We start from the raw sequence: 19,560 nt of genomic DNA on the forward strand, positions 1-19,560 counted from the left end.
TGATCCTTAAAAGAAAATGCATACTTTGACTCCCTCATGTGGTCACACGTGGCAAACAACAGGCAAACAGTTTCCTTTTTTTGTTTCACTTCATTTACTTTATTGTTTTTACAATGAGACAGCAGTTAAAAGATGGCCACACAGTACCCTGGTGAAAGGCCCAGGCATTACTCTTTGAAATCTGAGAAGAAAATCTAATGAGCAAATGGAAAGAAATTGCTTTAGCAGACAATTCAACACGTTGATTGGAATAAGAAGTGTACAGTAGGATAGTTACAGTTAACAAATTATATGACACAGATACATTCATCACTTCCTAAATAGTCTGGTTGCTTATCTGCTTCTTGCACAAAACCAGAGCAACCAACTTTCACACCACTTCATTATAACCACCCTGGTGTTGCAGCCACATTCTTGACACACAAACATAGATCCTGGGAGAGTAAGAGAGAGTGCAATCTGGACAATTATACCACGTTTACAATATGTGTATTAACTGAAGTCATTACAATAGGGTCCTTGACCAACAGTACCCATAATCTAATGCTGATAAGAAAAACACAGGGCTGAATAAATTCCACTGAGTCACCTGGCCAAATTCCCATCAGCACCCAGAAGCAAACACATTAAGGTAAGAAACCAGACCAGACATTCACTTCATGAGTCAGCTTGAATTAATGTCACTAATAAGTTATAGTCATAGTACAGGATACAACCTAAAGTCTAGCTGCAGTTCACACCAGCTTTTGAAGCATCTTTCAATTACAGACAGGACGGCCACAAACAGTACCCAGAATGCATCAAACACCTGGTTAACCTAAAACTTAAGAGCTATCTGCTTCATATGAGCTTCATGTTACTGTGTAGCTCTAAAAATAATCATATCTGGAAAAACAATCACACTCTACCTACATTGTATGAAAATCACAGAAGTCACAACAGAAAAATCCCCTGAATTTTGACATTAAGAAAAACAAACAAAAAAACTCAAGGTTCACTCACAAGAAGTAGCTTGTGCAGCTCTGTAGCTTTCAACCTGTTTTTTCTCAGTGGAAAAAACATTATTTACTTACTAAACTTTTCTTATGTTGAAAAATCGCTGGTTAGCTTAACTTAGCATAAAGATTGGAAACAAATTTGAAACAGCTAACCTGGCACCTCTACAGCTCACTCATCAACATGTTTTATCTCATTTTTACGTACAGAAACAGAAACAGAACCGTAAAAACAACTGATTGTTGCCAAGAAATAGTTAGATGCATAACTGGCCATAAAACCATTTTATCGTTTATACACTTTGGTTATTGTACGGAATAGACTAATAAAACATAACATGTTAATTCATGAGCAAGAGAGATATTCCTTGGCAGATTTTGTTGCCTTCGGACTGAACCAGGCTAGCCATTTCCAGTGTATATGCTAAGCTACGCTAACTGGCTATAACCTGTAACCCTCCGCAAGAGAGCAAATAAATGTTTTTCCCAAAATGTACAGCCAGGCACACACAAAAGATTCCACCCAATGTTATTATAACAGGATTTTGAACCATCACATAAAACTGGCTTTTTCTTTCTGCCAGTTATCGTTACTTCATTCTTTTAAACTATTGCCACTTTTAGGTTCTCTTACAGTAAATATGTCAAACTATCAGAAGTTAATTTCTGATCATTAATCTATAATCACTCATGTTCAAAACCACTAAATTAAAAGCACTAAATACACATAAACTTCTTAAAAATCTAATCTATGATGATGAAATGTGCCAAAAAACCTCTGTATTTTATTTTTACAGAACTGAATCCAAATATGTTTTGAATTACAGCAGAATAATCTGACCAGGTCAGGTTTCATGAACATAACTCAGTTCTCCTTCAAGGACGAGGGGACGGTTAACCGTGATACAATATCTAAGAGTTATCGAGAGCTGCGTGATATCTGCTTGCAATAAAGCAATCCTTCAAATATACAAATAATATTTATCAACCATAAATATCTACACACAGAGCCCTGAGTTCACTGACGTCCTTCAGACAATGTGAATTTTCACATTTTCACGGCTCAGCTTCAGAAACAGCAAAGCCACGTCTCTACAAACAGCTTGGCTCAGCCACAGACTCCTGTGCAAGTAGTGTCGCCTTTCAACGTCCCACATGTGACCTTGTGGACACAGCATGACAAACAATTCAAGCATACATCGCCAGTGTGGAGCAGGAATCATGTTCTCACAGAGGTGCGAATTAGTGGGACACCTGAAGAGTTGGTTCCTGTGTGAGAGGGCGAGTAGGCTGTTGGAGAACTAGAAGTATGACCTGTAAGAACAACAAAAGACAGAAAAAGCATGGTCATTCCTCAGCACGTATCTGTAGAGGAGACAGAGTATTAACTCTGCTCGCTGCCATTGCTATTCAAAGTACCCTGCAACTAGAAATCATGTTGCACTCACACCTAGGACATACAATTTTAAAAGGGGAAACAGTACATCAGATGGATTAAAAAAATTTATAATACTGTAGGTGAAAAAATAGGGGAGACTTTTTTTCAGACTCAGGGCAAAAATCCCACCTGCTTGAGTTTTTAGTTTTTAATTACTAGCAGCACTTTGGAGCTTTGGTTTTGTGGACCATTGTTTTGCTTCTTCTATTGCACGAACATGCAGCAAATGCAGCAATGGGCGATCAAATGCAGGGGAAAGGAGGACTAAGTAAACATGGATCTGAGCCATAAAAGACTGAATCCAGACGTCCAGACTTCACCACACTTGCAGACTTGTGGACTTTACTCACATTCTCTGAGTGAAGTCAAACCGAAACTCTGCTTACAAGAAAAGTGCAAGGGGCACATTTTAATACGTTAGTCTTAGTGAATTCAATTGTTTAAATATGATGCTGAAATCAACCGTAATAGACTTATTGTCAGAACTATCATATTTATTATAGAGATGTTGAACAATATTTTTTCCACAATTCTTTTTAGTATATACTATTTTAGCATGGAAACCCATATTTTATAGTTTAGTAATGGTTAAAACATTTCTCTCACTCACAGCTTAATGCAGGTTGCTGTGAACATTTTGTCTTGCAGCTGACTGACTACTGTAAAATATCCTCTTGTTACAGTACAGCACAGCTCCGATGACACACTGCAGTAGCAGGTGAACGGGTTGCATTCATTGAATCAAACCATTCATGACAAGTTTGTGCAGTTAAAAGAGTTCGGTGAATACCATTTTAATATTTATGTGAGCAAGCGTCACAGAAAAATGTTGAAGTGATTTAGGATAAAATCACAAAAATGTTCTTGCATGAGGCCCATTATTGTTTACTTATATTCTTATCATTCCATCTACTTTCTCAGATAAAATCTTGCACACAGATGAATCAATTGAGACTTGCACTACAGGATCCAGTCATTAAATGAACACCCTGCAGTACAGGACCTCTTGGCTTTAGCTCCTATTACTGACAAAAATGATTTACATCTTTGTATGTCATGGCTGCAGCCCTATGAAAAGGCTCTGGGTATGTTTTATCTTTACCTCTATGTTCATTTGCTTGGAAGTCAGTCCACATACAGTATGAATATTTATCACCTGTCCCACAAAGCCTTCTGCTGTTAGTGTCGTTTCCCATATGCTTGAGCCATTAAATGTCAACCCAATCACACAACAGTTTACATGGAAGAAGTACAAGACCTCAGATAATTATTCTACTATCTTCGTTAATTTGTGTTGACTCACTGTTCTCAGAAAAATAAAGGTTAAAAATGTTTACGTTTAATTGCATAACTCATCTTAACTAATGTGTAAATTCTTCAAATTATAAGACATACGTGTACTTCAATTTTCTGCTATTTTTTGCATCCTTCAAAGATGCATTATTACATGTGTTGTTTAGTGCAATATTTCACTGAACCACTAGTTATAGCCACACAAAAGCAAACTGTAAAGCAACACCAGTAATCAAACACCTGCACCAGGCCATTGCTGCCATAAAGGATGCAGAGGTCATATCCTCTGTGTTTATTCTGGGGAATAAAGGTGTTTAAGAAAACGCCTGACAGGGGGGAGTATTCAGAATTAATATACAGTCCTTAAAACCTAAATACTTTAAGGCTTTGATACAGCATTTAGGCAAACTGGGGGGGTGCATGCATGGCCAGGGGGAATAATGGTGAAAATATGTTATAGCAAATCTGATTCCTGAGGGAACAATAGCCATACAAGTGTGCTCTGAGGCTTGACAGGCAATCAAAACTCAAGTGTGCATTTGTGCACTATGACAGGTTTTTGACAGGGAAGCTAAACGGGTGATGCCCAGCACACAACACATCAGTCAAATATGACATATAATAATAAAATAATAATATGAGTCATGTGCTTTCAACTTCCCCATCAAAGCAGTAAGAGACATCTGTGTCTTTTGGGTCCAACTCTGACACCTTTGGACAGTTCGATTTGATTTATGTGCTGGGACAGAGCTGGATAATATATCTATATTGTGAAATGAGACTACATATTTTCTTATATATTGTTTATCGTTATATTGTGGAATGTCATAACTCTTGTCTTTTCCTGGTTTTAAAGGCTGCATGACAGTAAAGTGATGTCATTTTCTAAACTTACCAGACTGTTATTTTTGTCTCCATATACTTGCCTTTACCCACTTAGTCATTATATCCACATTACTGATGATAACTTAACATAAATGTTGTTAAAGCGTTATGTTAAAGGAACTGTTCATCCCCCCCAAAAATTACAAACTATTGCAGGAGCTTATACAGTGAAACACTGTTGCAGCATTCTCCTAAAAATCTGAAGTAGATGGGGACTTGTTAAAAACAAACAAACATAAAATGTCTCCATACAGCTTGTCCAGGGTAATCCAATACTCTAGAAGCCTTGCAATCCAGAATTGATTTCAAAAGACATTATTTACACCCTCGATAAGCGATCAAGTTTTTCCACCACTTCAGACGGGATGCATGCTAACATTTTTAGCTTAGCAGATACTGCAAAGATTCTGGCTTTAAAATTGGTGTAAATAACGTCTTTTATAATCAGTTTGGGATCTCAGGGCATTTAAAGACTTGGATTACACCAGACAAGCTGTAAACAGCCATCTTATGTTCTGTTTTCATTTCTTGTTACGCTTTAAAACAAGCCCACATCTACTTCGGTTGTTTAGGAGAATGCTGCAACACTGTTTTGCTGTGAAGCTTCAGAAATGTTTTGTGGACTACAAAACTTCACACGACTCTCCATCAGTGTGGGGGTGAGGAGATAATGACTGAATTTCCATTTCTGGGTGAATCTATCCTTTAACATTTTGTGTACAATTGTCATCCCAACAAAAATTTCACAATATGAGAGGAATTTGGTCAAAAATGCTGTGATATTTGATTTGATTTATGAAGTGCATTTGAGGAGATTTCAAAATATCGAGATATATATTGTGTATCACTATATAGCCTAAAGATATTGCAGTGTTTTTTTTTTTTTTTGCATGACAGAAAATGTTTGAGATTTAGAGTTTACAGAAATCTTAAAATTATTAGTTTAAATGATGAAAAATCAATTTCTACAGTAGAAAAAAACAATCTAAACTATCCAAGAGAGACATGCCATCTGTTCCCAGCTGTAGTATTTTATTTTCAAAAAAGCAAAAAGACTCTTTGTCTAGTCAGAAATAAAAGTGTAAGTAAAAGTTGGAACAGATCTTATCAGGAAGTTAAACCAGTGTTATCAGGCTGTGTGTGATGACTGCTGGATGGATTTCCCCTTTTATACAAGCCACGTTATGTAAAACAAAACGTGTACTTTATTCAAAGTCACTGACCAAATTACTGGGAAAAGCTGGTGAGTGACACACTATTCAAGCTACAATCTGAATGAAAAACAAGAGTACACATTACAGTACACTGTGCATGGAATAATATAATAAAGACCTATTTCTTACCTCCATTGTTCCTCCACATGTCTCTGGCACACTTGTCAGAGGAGGTCAGTTCAGAGATTTGGATGTTTGGATTTGATTTGTAGTCATCTTAAGCAAACAGAGAAAATGAGAGTGACGGTTACTTGGTGGTAGAAAAGCAGTTGTAGGGCAAAATAGAGTTAAGAAGCGCAAAACTACAACTTACTGTTGTTGCTGAATGAAAAGGAATCGCTCTCTCGCATCGTCTCGTTCCCGCTGTCTGACAGCGTCCTCTCCCTCCTTGAGATGTGCGGCCTCTTCTTCGTACTCTTCCTTGTGCTGATGCGGATGATGCCACGCACCAGCCGACACTCGGCCTCCTGCTCATCCATTTTGTGTTCTTCTGCCAGTGAGTTGATGAGGTGGTTGATGTCCTTGCTCTTCCTCAGAAAAACAGAGTCGGAGGTGCACCTGGCCAACTCCTCGATCTGATATTCAGAGTACAGCTCCAGCAGCTTCTTTGCAATCAGTGAGTCCACATCCTCCTCGCCATCCTCCCAGTCATCAAACCTCATGGACTCATGCAGGGACGGATGTCTGGGCTGTGTCCGACCACCAGGCGGAGGCACGTATGATGGTTGTTTGCTTTCAACTTCTAAATACTCTCTTGGACTGTCGACTTTGACTCCAGCGATGTGGACGTCCCCAAACAAGTCTACGGCGTCCTCCTCTTTGTTGTCTCCTGGGTTCACACCTTGGAGGCTGACCTTCTCTGGTTCGTCTGTGGAGGTCTCGTTTGGCGCCAGGCACGGAGCGAGGATGGAACGCTGGCACACCCTATACAGGCCGCAGGTGAGCACACTGCAGATAAAGGTCCTGCAGTTCCTTGGAGAAGCGCAGGGATTGCAGGTTTGTGTGGCAGAGGAAGGATCAGCTGAGCCAGGAATGAAGCCAATGGTCTCAGACTCCTTCCCATTAGCATCTTTCAGTTGAGCTTTGTGGACTGTCTTTGGCTCTGGCGTCGGGAGCCTCTCTTCCACTGGGTCCACACAGCGCTCCTCATATGATGACCTCTGGCTGCTGCTCCTGCTGGGCCCATGCCTGTAGCTGCCAGGCCCCGCGCTGCGTCTCAGACTGCCAGTGCTGCCTGCAGACATGACGTGCTGGCTCCAAGGTCTGGATGAACATCAGAGAGAAAACAAGGTGCACGGTGTTGAAATGGCATCACTAAACATTATGCTTGTTATCAACCCAATCTTCTCGGCAAAACCTAAAAATCACTTGCAGGTACCTGAGGGCATCTGTCTTCACAACAAATGTGAAACTGCTATCCCCAGGTGGCACGTAAAGTCACCCAACTGGTTCTTTTGAGGATGTGTAACCACACAGTCAGAGACAATAACATCTCAAATTCACTGAATGATGTCATGGGGATTTCAAGAAATGGACTACACCTGTTACATGAAAAATATTAATATTTAGCCTATTACTTTATATAAAGGTCAAAATTATATAGAACAAATGTATGGGTCAATAAATAATTCCATTCATCCACAACTACACACAGCGTTGGGTTTACGCTGTGACGCAGAATCAACGTAGACCAATTTCAATTTAAAAGTCTTGGAATTGAATGTTCCTTGATCTCGAGAAAAGGTTCAAAAGACCCGGACAATAACTAACCTGCGAACTTCTTATGCATCTGTTTATCATAATTAATTCCGCACCCCTTTAAGCAAACAACGAGGAGTACAACGCCATCATTAAAACTGTTTCGGTCAGCTGGCTGCTAGCTACAACTGTTGACTTTTTTTTTTGATTGACAAACAATATTACATTAGAATAAACAAGCACTGTTTTGGAGGTGCATGAATGCCGAATTGAAGAACAAGCCTTATTGAATCTGAATTTGTCTTCGGTTATGTTTTGTTGGGACTACATATCATTAAATACAAAAATAATCTTTAAATGGTCAGATTCTAAGATTTAGTCCGTCGTTCCGTGTCACGACGGCAGGTGTTGGGACGATGTTTACAGTAGTCATTCCATGTAGTTAGCTAGTTAATTAAAACACAAGTGAAATTAAATCATTATTTTGCTATTTTGCACACATTTAACCGCCACCATTAATTAAAGGTATTGTTTGACACAATAATCTCTTTCGTTTATAAAAATGATTTTCACTTTCATGGCGACTTGTCACTGCGGCTCTTTCCTCCATTAGAGGACTCAGGAACTTCTCACTAAACATTACTCACAGTGTACACGGTGCGTCCACCAAACGACTCCCGAATTAATGATGTCTTCTCAGCCTTTCACCACACATGTCTGTTTTAATCCATTTTGAACGTCCCCAGTAGGAACTCCGCGACAGAATGTCAGTTTCAGTAAAGTTTTCGACCAAATCCGTGTACCTGAGCGTCAAGGTGGAGGAAACGCACCAGGTGGCTACAGCGAGTGGATGGACTTCCGGTAATGACATAAAAAAATAAAACGCAAGTGTAATCGCCTCTGTGGTTTTAGCTCGGAGTTATGAATTCACCGTGGTAATAACAGATCAGAATGCATTTAAATCACGTAGCAATCCTTAGAGAGTCCACCCCACCCCCGGACACATATTGCTGATAACTTCCCAAATGTCCTGTTTGATAAACCTGCGGCAAGTCACCCACAGTGGCCTCTGATTTACCGGATATTGTAATGTTTAAAAACTGGTGACATTGGCAGGTTCGTAAACATTTTACATTTATAGAGAAAAATATTATAATGAAAGTGTGCGTGGTATTCCACTAGATTAAGTGGCTATTCAGTGTTTATGGCTGCCACTTTAATCATACCTAAAATCTAATATTTCAGTAGGATATTTATTTTGAAATAGAATTAACCGGAAATACACGTTTTCTTTGTGTGGAAGTTGACGACAGCCAGTTTTCCCGGATGCCTCGTCTAATGGCAACGTAGCTAACCAACACTAGTCACGAATGTGTCAGGACTCTTGGATGGAGAGTGATAGGAATTAAAAATTGCGAAGTTTTAGTGCTCATTTTAATTCATGAATATATGAACTCTGGAGATTAGCAAAACGGTTAGCTGGTATGCGCAAGACGAGCAAGCTAACAAGCTAGCAGTAGTAACGGTACTTTGGTTTTACTGATGTTAGTCTGCAGCTGGCTGAGTTGGCTAACAGCTAGTCTGAATGCCACAGCTAACACGCTAAGGATGGGACATCGTCTAGATTGGTCTTTCTGTGGACAGACTTTAAGAGGAATAAATTAAGAGACATGGAAAGTAACAAGGGTGTCCTTTCGAGCACGGGGTCTTCGGGTTATTTACAACTGGATACCCACAGTAACGATATAGGATTAGCTTGTTTTCTACGTGGAATGACGACATTTGCACCGTTCAGCTGCCTCAAACACGAGCGTCGGTGATGCTGGTGAACGCCGGCCAAATGCCCTGGTTGTCCGGATTGGGACAGAGCACCCAAACTACATTATAAATCATGAAAAACTGCGAGTATCAGCAAATCGACCCGCAGGCACTTCCGACACCAACACCGACGCCTCCAGCTGATCATGGGAACGACAGTGACAAGAGAGAGGAGCCGAAAAGACCGAAGAGAAAGTGGGAAGTTTTCCCCGGAAAGAATCGCTTCTACTGCGATGGACGGATCATAGTGGCCCGACAGAGTGGGGTCCTGCCCCTCACTCTGGGCCTTATTCTCGTCACAAGTGGATTATTCTTTATATTTGAGTGAGTTCATGTTTCATATTCAGGCTATTAATGTGTCATGTCACCTGCGAGTTCAGTCGTTGTCCTCGTGACAAAGATATTTAATTATATGTATATGTTAAAGGACGAAATTTCAGTACTTAACAGTTTCCATAACAGTACAGCAATATGACGCTAATCAGCTCTTAAATGGACATTTTATTGAACTGAATTCTGTCTGGTGTATTAGATCAACGCCGAAGCTTAAAGCCGATCCCAGTGATCAATAAAATGTTCTTCTGCGTGTTGTACAGGTGTAATTTCTTTCTCTAACACACAATTCATCTAAAAAAGGTCAGATTTTATGATGCAGTCTGGCAAGGTTTACTAAAATGCAGCTACCAGACCTCTTTTTGTCCCCTCATTTGGTTTTACAACGTCTGAATATCTTTTAATGTTGTACATTAGAATTTAAGTTTATTCTTTCAGCTGTTATAATATGATATGTGCTATAATATTGAATTGTGCTTGAATATGAAAGTATCTTCCTTTCTGTCACTGTGTAGGGGAAAATGTGTTCTGTCTCCAGAGATTCAGATGGTGATTAAGTGCACTGGATGTTAATTAAAATAGATCCCCTGGTGGGCGAGAAAAGTAGGCTCAGTTGTATGAGACAGGGCTCTTTTTAAGATCCTTTACCAGCCTTTGATACTGTCATTGTTTCTTGTTAATCCATCCTCTCTCTCTCTCTGTGTCTGTGGCTGTCCCCCCCTCACAGCTGTCCCTTCCTGGTCAAACACCTGACCAGCTGCATACCTGTTATTGGAGGAGGCCTCTTTGTCTTTGTGGTCATCACCCTGCTCCAGACCAGCTTCACTGACCCCGGCATCCTGCCCAGAGCAACACCAGATGAGGCTGCAGACATTGAAAAACAGATCGGTAAGAGCCAACTGGAGTCAGAACTATACGATTATCTCAAGTGCCTTTGAGTTTGATATCCACTGTCATAACATCTTATTTTTAAAGTGTTTTCCCCCAGAGTGGTACTCTGCCAGTTTATGGCACTCCTGGCACTATAGAAGTCTCCATGTGGCGATGTGCTTAAACTCAGCTCATTTCTTTATAAGTTATCCTCTGCTCAGTGGCATTCAATCATGTCAGACTTCAAGTACGTACTCTTTGTGGCACTGTCATAAGAGCATTCACAAAGTTTATTTAGTTTTGGAGCACAGTTCACAGTCGAGACTGGAGGCATTGTTCTGCTAGCGTCTGCTATTTTCCTCTGAAACTGAAACATAAGGCAGGTTCTAATAGAAGACTCATTCACCATATGTGTAATGAATGTCAGTTGGCAGCCACTAGGGCAATTTTTCTGGAAGAGATGTGCCTTGTTGACTTCTAAAGTTTGGACTGGAAGATACGATATCTCTCTGACAAGGTTCAGTACAGATTCCTTTACCCCAGTCTGTCCTGTTTTCACCACAGTCCTGTTCCCCGTGCTCCATCAGCTATATTTACTGCCAGTTTTAAGTCTTGCCAAAAGTATCTTTATTTTTTCACGTGGCATGCTTCAATATAATGACCTTGTCTAAAGTTGGCTTCATGTGCACCTTGTTAACTCCTACTCATGACCAAAGTTTAGGCAGTGGTGATGTAAGCTGTTCATATTACCCAACTGTGCTGCTGTTGTTCCAGCTATTTTTGAAACAAAGACTCTGACATAAGTATTGCATATTTACCTACTGCTTTGGACATTTAGTTAAACTCAAGATTATCTGAATAGGTGTCTTAGGCTGAATTTAATTACCGATCCTATATAACATTTTATTTACAAGGCAATTAATGAGGAATAATTTCAATCTGTAGCTTAAACTGGAGTAAACTGTGTCCTGAGTCATCTAAACAGGTTTTGAGAACATAATGTTCACACTGGAAAAGTGACAAATAAAGTGAACTCAGATAAATTAGTGTGCTTCAATGCGCTGCTGTTGATGTAGTATTTTCCCACAAGGTGGATCGTGGTAAAACAGATCCAGGAACATCTCAGGCAACATTCCAAAGTAGCTTGGATTGTTGTGTCAGTGCAGTTCTGTCATTTCCTGTAAGTACAAAATGGTACATAAGTACATATTGTATACAGTTAGTATGTAGTAAGGAATGGCAACATAGTATAAACCTTTTTTTACCAAAGCCATTTAATTTCAGAAAAAGTCACAGATATAATTACAACCCTGCTTCCAAAAAAGTTGGGACACTGTGTAAAATATAAATAAAACAGAATGTGATCATTTGATTGTCCCTTTTTTATATATACTCAGTTGGAAAAACAGTACAGAGACAATTTAATGTTATGCCTCATCAACTTCATAGACTTTTTCTATATATCAGCTTATTCTGAATTTGATGTCAGCAACACGTTTCAAACAAGTTGGGACAGGAGCAACAACAGACTGGGGAAGCTGTGGAATGCTCCAAAAACACCTGTTTGGAACATTTTACAGGTCAACAGGTTCACTGGCAGTGTGAGAAAAAGTACCCAAAAGTCATATATTAACATGAATGTATATACTCTACTATGGGTTGACCAATGATCAGCCTGGCTGTCAAATCTGATATTCTTTTTTCTGATAATCTGAATCAAGGTTTTTTTCTCTTTTTTTCAAAAATCCAATTGCCGATAAAATAAATACATTTAAAAATGCACTACTTTGGCTCCGATGCAGCCCGCAATCTTTAAGGTAGCCAGTTTAAAGTTGTCAGATTAATGTAGTGGAGTAAAAAGTACAATATTTGCCTCCAACTTGTGGTGGAGTGGAAGTATAAAGTAGCAGAAAATGGAAATATTCAAGTTAAGCACAAGTGCACATAAATACAGTACTCAAGTAGCTGTACTTAGTTACATTCAATCACTGTTATTTGATAATAGATTATAGTATCATTGTTTGGTATGAGAGCGGCACCCTTGAAAGGCTGAGTCATTCACAGGCAAGGATGGGGCGAGGTTCACCCCTTTGTGAAGCACATGATTGTAGGAAGGATATTACCACATGGGCTGAGGAACATGTAATTGAAGTCTGCCATCGTTAATGTTATTAGATGCACCTGTGCAAAAGGTCAAATGTTTCCCATAAAAAGCGGTCTTTAAAGTAGAAAAGTTTTCTGGTTAGAACCCACAAACATTGAGGAGTTTTGTTGGAATGTTGTTGTGTTTGTTATCAGACTGTTGAAATGGCTGCTTAGTTGGATAAATATTGTGCAGATGAATCAGAAATTCGATAAAGTACATGTCACAACTGTTTTGACTTTAATCACAGAGGCTGTGAGATTGTTAATGGTGCAAGGAACAAATCTACCCCAGCCTCTTTAAAGCATATGCAATAATAATTTCAACCTGCTGGTCAGAAAGCAGCAAAATAAAAACAAGTTTTATGTTGCATTCCAGAAAACAAAGACACTTGAGCGCCATCCAAAGTGTCCCAAACTGGGAACAAATCAGTCTACCCCGACTTTATGTAGAAGCAGTTGTTTGACGTTACACAACAATGGCAGCACCTATGGGGATGGATAGGGATGTTTTGGTAGACTATAATATTTCTATTTGGCTAGTGAGTGAAATATTTAGCTACTTGTCCAAGTATCAGTGCTGTAAAATAAAATCTATAATGATATCTGTAACCTCATGCATGGCTTTTCTTCTCTGTTTCATTTATATATGCAAGGAGGCTTCACTGCTAAGAGTTCAGTGTGTGTACACTTGCCAAAGGAACATCTGTTTGGTGTGGTCTGCAATGTCTTTTGTTTGTTTTAAGAATGCTTGGAAGTTGGAAATTTTCACGAGTAAATTGCGACCTTCCGACTTTGAATGGAAAGCAGCATTAAAGACCATCCAAATGGCACAGGTGCTTTCACTTAGTCTGGCGTTTTGAGACTAGATGCTCAGGTTGCCATTGGGATGAAACTATGTTGGGAATTATGTTTGCTCACCACAGATGCTGGACCAATAAGAATGCCTGGAGAGCATTACAATTTCACACATCAAAGTCATTGTAGTCATTTGAATTACAGACGATTTCTTTAATAAACAGCTGTTACAGTAGTTTATAGTACATGTTAAATGGCTAGTGTTTAGGTGATAATAATCAAAGGACAGACCATTATCACTTGACGAGTTGATCAGTTGAATGTAATGAATGTTGTCCTGTTGTTTCTCTTCACTGTCCTCTCCTCTGTAGACAACACAGGAAACACCAGCTATCGACCTCCACCGCGCACAAAGGAAGTCCTCATCAACCAGCAGGTGGTAAAGCTCAAGTACTGCTTCACCTGCAAGATGTTCCGGCCTCCGCGCACCTCCCACTGCAGCCTGTGTGACAACTGTGTGGGTGAGCTGCGGACACACACCGACACTCTGACATTTACCACTGATAAATAATGAATAGAGGTTTTCACAGGGCTACAGTGAACATCGATGCATTACACTAGCTCAGGCTGGACTGACTTCAATGACGTATTAGCATATTTCCCAAACTTCTAGAAGTTTTAAATTAAAACCAAAATGTCAGTGGTTCCACTCATTGTGAATTCTCTTTTGGTGCACTTCTCTTTTTAGAGCGATTCGACCATCACTGTCCTTGGGTGGGGAACTGCGTGGGGAAACGCAACTACCGTTTCTTCTACACCTTCATCGTGTCACTCTCCTTCCTGACGGCATTCATCTTTGGCTGTGTGACCACACATCTAGCATTGAGTATGTGTTTCTGCTCTGGTTTACATGTGTTGAAAAACAGTCATGATATTACTGATAACAACTGCTAACACACCTGGCTCAAACAGCACCTGCCAGTAAGTGTTGGTGTTTGTTTTGTCTGGCTTTGACTACTAGATAGGCAAGGTTTACCACATCAGAGCAGTTTATGTATGGAGGACCGAAACTGCCAATATCAAAAATAAATAAATGAATAACTGAAATATTATTAAATAAATAACAATTCTAACATATACATAATATTCTACTAACCAACTAAAAATTTTAAAGTTGACCCCATGAAACACGGTGAATGACACCCCCCTCATTTGCACAAAGAAGCAGAAATGCATAAAGAAATATAAAAAGAAACTAGAACAAAAAGGATTGGGGAAATAAATAGGGGGAAAATGCAAAGGGAAACTAACACAAATGTTAATGCATAAATACATTTAAAAATGAATAAATAACTAGAATTAAATAAGTAAAGAAAGTTACAAAGGTAAATACAATGGAAGCAAATTAAAACAGAAATGTAAATGTATGATAGATTTTGTTATTTAAATAATGCTTACATTTATTTTTAATTTAATTACATTTTTAATAAAAAAAAATAATGTAGTTTATTTTGAACATGTAAATAAAAAAAGAGAAAAACATTATCAGACAAAATTAAAAGACATGCACCAGTCAAGGACAAATGAAGGAATGAAAGAAAAGCGAGAGAAAAGAAAAAAACAAAACAAATCAAAAACATGATTCCTCTATTCCCATTCATCATCCCAATTATTAGACATAATTATAGTAGTCATGATACATAGATACATGTTTTGTGCATTTAATGTCATATTCATATATTTGTTAAGTCATTTATTATTTTATTTTGATTTGGCAGTTTTGGTCCTGCATATTTAATTGTCTGATAAGAAAAAGTTAATGAATGTTTTTTAAATTAAAAAAAAAAAATTTGTTCAATTTCAGTTTCATCAAAGGGCTCAGTTCACTGACAGGTTAGAATGAATTGAACATGTTTGAGTTCTGACTTTGGTTTTACGGCTCCCACATCAAGAAAATTAAGTGAACTTGTTGGCTTAGGAACCCTAAAGCGACCATACACTTTTTCTCCTCAATACACTTTGAAACACACTTGGAGCCTCGTGTCAGTGTTCTTCTTTCCTCTCTTTCAGGGGCTCAGGGAGGAAAAGGCTTGGTGTTCGCTCTGCAGGAGAGTCCAGGCAGATATCCTTTAACCACAAACATGTAAAGACTTCTTGAGCAAGTGAACAATCTCCTCCAATATCCTGATCTACTGTAATCCTTAACCCAATGTTTCACTGCAGTGGAGCTGGTGATATGCTTCTTCTCAGTCTGGTCCATCCTTGGCCTCTCAGGCTTCCATACATACCTGGTTGCTTCTAACCTGACCACTAATGAAGATGTGAGTACTGCATTGAGTTGTATACATTACAACTACAACTGTGAAAGTTTGTTGCTGTCTTGTGGTACAATATTAATTCAAAAACAATTTTTTAAGTAAAAGTAATATTAAATTAAGTTAATTTTTAATTGAAATAAGAAATGCACAAGAAAAATGTGTCAAATGATAATAATGATGGATAATTGCAGTGTAAAACATCTCTTGGCAAATATTCATTGAGATTTTGTGGAGTTAATAAATACTCAAAATAATGTTGAAATGAAAAACGAAATGTTGCATTGAAAATAATTATAAATATACCTTGTCTGTTCCAGATTAAAGGCTCATGGTCAGGGAAGAGTGGAGAAGGTGTCACCAACCCATACAGTCACAGAAACATCTTTATCAACTGCTGCACTATGCTCTGTGGACCCATGCCACCCAGGTTAGTTCAGATCTCACATACTGGATGAAGTAATGAAAGTAATCCATGCATGATTAAGATCGAGAGACAAGGTCAGTTAGCATTAGCATGTCTCTCCCAGATATCTTTTTTTCCCCCTTGAATGTTGCATCACATCAAAATATTTTTAGATCCTTTATTATCAGTTGATCTGTCAGCTATTTCTGTGACTAAATAGATATGTTTTTTTTAAAAATGTATCAAAGATTCAATTCTCGTTTTTAAGTTTTGAACACACAATTAGACCCAACTCTGCTCTATGGCAGTGATGTAAAAATGTATAGACTGTGGTTTTATCAGGCCTGTACAGTGAGTGAGTTAGGCTGGAGTACATATCGAGACAGATTCAATCACTAGCTGTCATGACTGTGATGCAACAATGAGCTCCATGTATTGACATTGTCTGACTCTAAATATAACTCACTCATAACTGCCTGCAGTGGACAGCACGCAAATGAAGGAGTAACCACAATAATTCTGTATGCTGTTGCCAAACACCATAGCTCATTACAACAGTGCATCTGTAAATAAGGAGGTCGAGCCAAGTTCTCGATCGAGGAAAAGTTTCAACCAAACAGTGTTTGACAATTTTTGACAATGAATCCATTATTAGAATGGTTGTTTTTGTTGGGTTTCAGCACTCGGCTTATTCATTTAAATTCTCCAAAATTAACAGTAAATACTCAATTTATACTCAACCAATGTCAGGACCCTGTTGGATGTGCAGGAAAAAATGTAGTTCTGCAGCTTCTGAATGAAATAAAGACTCGTTACATGAACATCTCGTTGTTCAAAATGCCACTTAGACCAGCTTTGGAGTCTATTTGCATGATGGAAAGTTTGCATCCTTCACTGAATGTACATGAGATGTCAAGATGAGATGAGGAAGGTGAACACGTCATGACTTGGATCTTCCTCCCTTCTGTCTTTTTTTTTCAGCTTGATCGACAGACGAGGTTTCCTGCCCGCGGATGAATCCGTCCAGACAGCCGGCGCGGACATTGAGCTGCCAACTCTGACCAATAAAAGCGAAATAAATGTGGTAGGAGGATCTTCTCAGCTGCCTTATGGCTTGCAGGATGCCCCCTCTCCTGTGCCTGCACCCCCCAACTTCCTTCAAAACTCTTCCTCTGCCTGACAGACGCCTTGTTGCCTGCTGTAGCCCCGAGCCAGCATCTGTCTGCTGCCTGTTGTTGACAGTTGTGTACAGGTCAGGTCAGCGGTTCACATATCATTGAAGAAGGTTGAGTACTTAGTGTATGCTGGCATAATTTAAATTAGTTAAAATCAAATAAGAAGCAGGTTAAGGGAATAATTTAGGTTTTGGGGAATGTGTCTATTGGTTGTCTGTTCATAGCGTGAGATGAGATCAGTGTCAGTCTCGTGTCTGTATGAACAGCAGCCACTGGGGCCACAAGTGGTAATCCTGCTGTAATGCTAACTACTAAAACATTGTGTAACAGTAGCACAAGTATAGAAAGCTTAAAAATTCACCAAACTGACTCAGTAACATCAGTTATGCAGCAATATCCATTTAGGTTTGCTAACATTAGCCATCACAAGCTACTGGTCAGACCAGACCAAGTCAGGCTGTAGCAGCAACTCTCCTGAGTGTGTTGAAGTGAGCCGGGGTGCCATTTATTGCTTATAATTTAAACTTGTTATGTGTGGAAGATGATTGTGTTATTTCCTCTTTCAAAAGTTACACTTTTGTTTCAAGTACAGAGTTACAGTGAGGACGTATTTAGCCTAACTTAATGTAAGACTGCAGGAAGACTGCCACTGTTTCAAAGTGGGAAAAATCTATCTGCAGCACAAACACCTCTGAAGCTGTCAAATCAACACATTTAGTCTCCTTTATGATTTTATGCAGAGCTAACATGCTGGAACTATTCTCTTTTCCAGTTTCCACACTTAATAATGCCCCTCATTAATAAATGGAAATTTAATAACCCTAACCCCAACTATAAATTTACCATTTATTCATGTTCTATTAACCTAGTTATTTTCCTTGCTTTGTTTTTTATTTGTTTGTTTTTTAATGTACTTTTTGTAAAAAAACAAAAACAAAAACACAAAAAGCTTTAACGTGAAACTCACCCTAAAATCAGAAAGTATAGTTCTGTAACATTTCTGTACGGGTTGATGAACAATTCGTCATGTAAATCAGACAGATTTAGAAGTGGTGGTAGGTGCGTTTACATTTTGGACAGAGCAATACTCGCAGTTTCCCTTTGTTTTCAGTCTTAGTGCGAATCTAACTTTGGAAGTTGAGAATGAGAGTGGTATCGGTCAAAGATGAAAACCTTTCGTTTCTTTCTGGGGGTAAAAACAAACAAACAAATAAGCCGGTTGTACAGAGAGTTAAAGTATTCTTTAAACTTAGGACACCTCCTCCAGGCTGTTCATGCACTTCTCAACTACCCAGTCATGTTTACCTCATGGAAATGAAAAGAATCAGGTTTACTGACATTTTTCTTTTGATACAAGCCACAGAGATATTACTCACTATATTTTTTTTATGTCTATTTTCTCACATTTTGTATCACAGTGTACACCTCAGTATTTTATTCCTGTGCAGTATGTCGACTCAGGGTCTTTTTAAGGTAGGAGGAGGGCAGGAGTTGTAAGAAGTGAACGCTCAGATGTTGTTTCCAGCTCGTCCTCCTCACAGAGCGCCTCTCTTGTTCTCCGTGACAGCCAGGGATATAAAAGGATGCCTGGAGAGACGTACAGCAACTTTTGTTTACAAGACGTATCTGCGGTTCAGATAGAGTTGCAGTCTGAGCCACAGTACTCTCATATCAAGTCGTAGAGTAGCTGCTGTTTGGCATTTTGGCAGACAAACAGCTCTTTTTTTTTGTTTACACCGAAATAACAAGACAGCTATAACCCCTGTATTTGTGTGTGTGGAACAGACTGAAAGCCAGTCGAAGCTGTAGTGTTTCTCGTCTGAAATTTATTTTGTGCATATAAACTGTGTGTAAAAATAGTCTTTTGATTTCAGTTCATACACCGACTTCATACAGGGAAGCTTTTTCTGCACCAACAGTTCTGCAGAGTTTTTTCCTGTGTGGGTTCACTTTCTCCTGTCTCATGTTAATAGCCATATTTGTCTGCATATAAAAGGTCAAAGTGCCAAATTATTTATGATACATCAAGCCAATCACCATAATTTCCCTTGTTTGCCTTCATGCCTTTTATTCCATGTTTTTTGTTTGATTTGTCCATCCTATTTTATACATATTTCTATTTCTATCAGTATTTGAAATGTAAAAATGTAATAAAACATTCATTTTTGTCCATGAATTCA

The 19,560-nt window shown here is 38.8% G+C and overlaps 2 protein-coding genes across 2 annotated transcripts; one reads left to right on the forward strand and one right to left on the reverse strand.

Moving 5' to 3' along the window:
- Positions 1–88: 88 nt before the first annotated feature.
- Positions 89–8,372, reverse strand: LOC140993935 (keratinocyte differentiation factor 1-like). The gene is made up of 4 exons (XM_073463491.1): positions 8,171–8,372; positions 6,139–7,088; positions 5,955–6,041; positions 89–2,309 (listed from the first exon to the last, which is right to left on the reverse strand). The coding sequence occupies exons 2-4, from the start codon at positions 7,067–7,069 to the stop codon at positions 2,215–2,217; spliced, it is 1,113 nt and encodes a 370-aa protein (XP_073319592.1). The 5' UTR covers positions 7,070–7,088; positions 8,171–8,372; the 3' UTR covers positions 89–2,214.
- A 447-nt stretch (positions 8,373–8,819) lies between these two features.
- zdhhc18b (zDHHC palmitoyltransferase 18b) lies at positions 8,820–19,560 on the forward strand. The gene is made up of 8 exons (XM_073463388.1): positions 8,820–9,665; positions 10,402–10,562; positions 13,856–14,005; positions 14,233–14,370; positions 15,555–15,606; positions 15,703–15,805; positions 16,120–16,229; positions 17,187–19,560. Exons 1-8 carry the CDS (start codon positions 9,415–9,417, stop codon positions 17,383–17,385), a joined length of 1,164 nt encoding a protein of 387 aa, XP_073319489.1. The 5' UTR covers positions 8,820–9,414; the 3' UTR covers positions 17,386–19,560.

Source organism: Pagrus major, chromosome 3 (genome assembly GCF_040436345.1).
Source record: "Pagrus major chromosome 3, Pma_NU_1.0".
Taxonomy (NCBI): domain Eukaryota; kingdom Metazoa; phylum Chordata; class Actinopteri; order Spariformes; family Sparidae; genus Pagrus; species Pagrus major.

What these genes read in the sequence shown, in the direction of transcription:
- LOC140993935 (XM_073463491.1), bottom strand. Translation starts at nt 7,069, where the DNA reads ATGTCTGCAGGCAGCACTGGCAGTCTGAGACGCAGCGCGGGGCCTGGC. An exon ending in CTTTTCATTCAGCAACAACA is followed by an intron (nt 6,042 to 6,138) that starts GTAAGTTGTAGT and finishes TGTTTGCTTAAG; the next exon opens with ATGACTACAAATCAAATCCA. An exon ending in CATGTGGAGGAACAATGGAG is followed by an intron (nt 2,310 to 5,954) that starts GTAAGAAATAGG and finishes TTGTTCTTACAG; the next exon opens with GTCATACTTCTAGTTCTCCA.
- zdhhc18b (XM_073463388.1), top strand. Translation starts at nt 9,415, where the DNA reads ATGAAAAACTGCGAGTATCAGCAAATCGACCCGCAGGCACTTCCGACA. An exon ending in GACCACACATCTAGCATTGA is followed by an intron (nt 14,371 to 15,554) that starts GTATGTGTTTCT and finishes CCTCTCTTTCAG; the next exon opens with GGGCTCAGGGAGGAAAAGGC. An exon ending in CTGCAGGAGAGTCCAGGCAG is followed by an intron (nt 15,607 to 15,702) that starts ATATCCTTTAAC and finishes CCAATGTTTCAC; the next exon opens with TGCAGTGGAGCTGGTGATAT.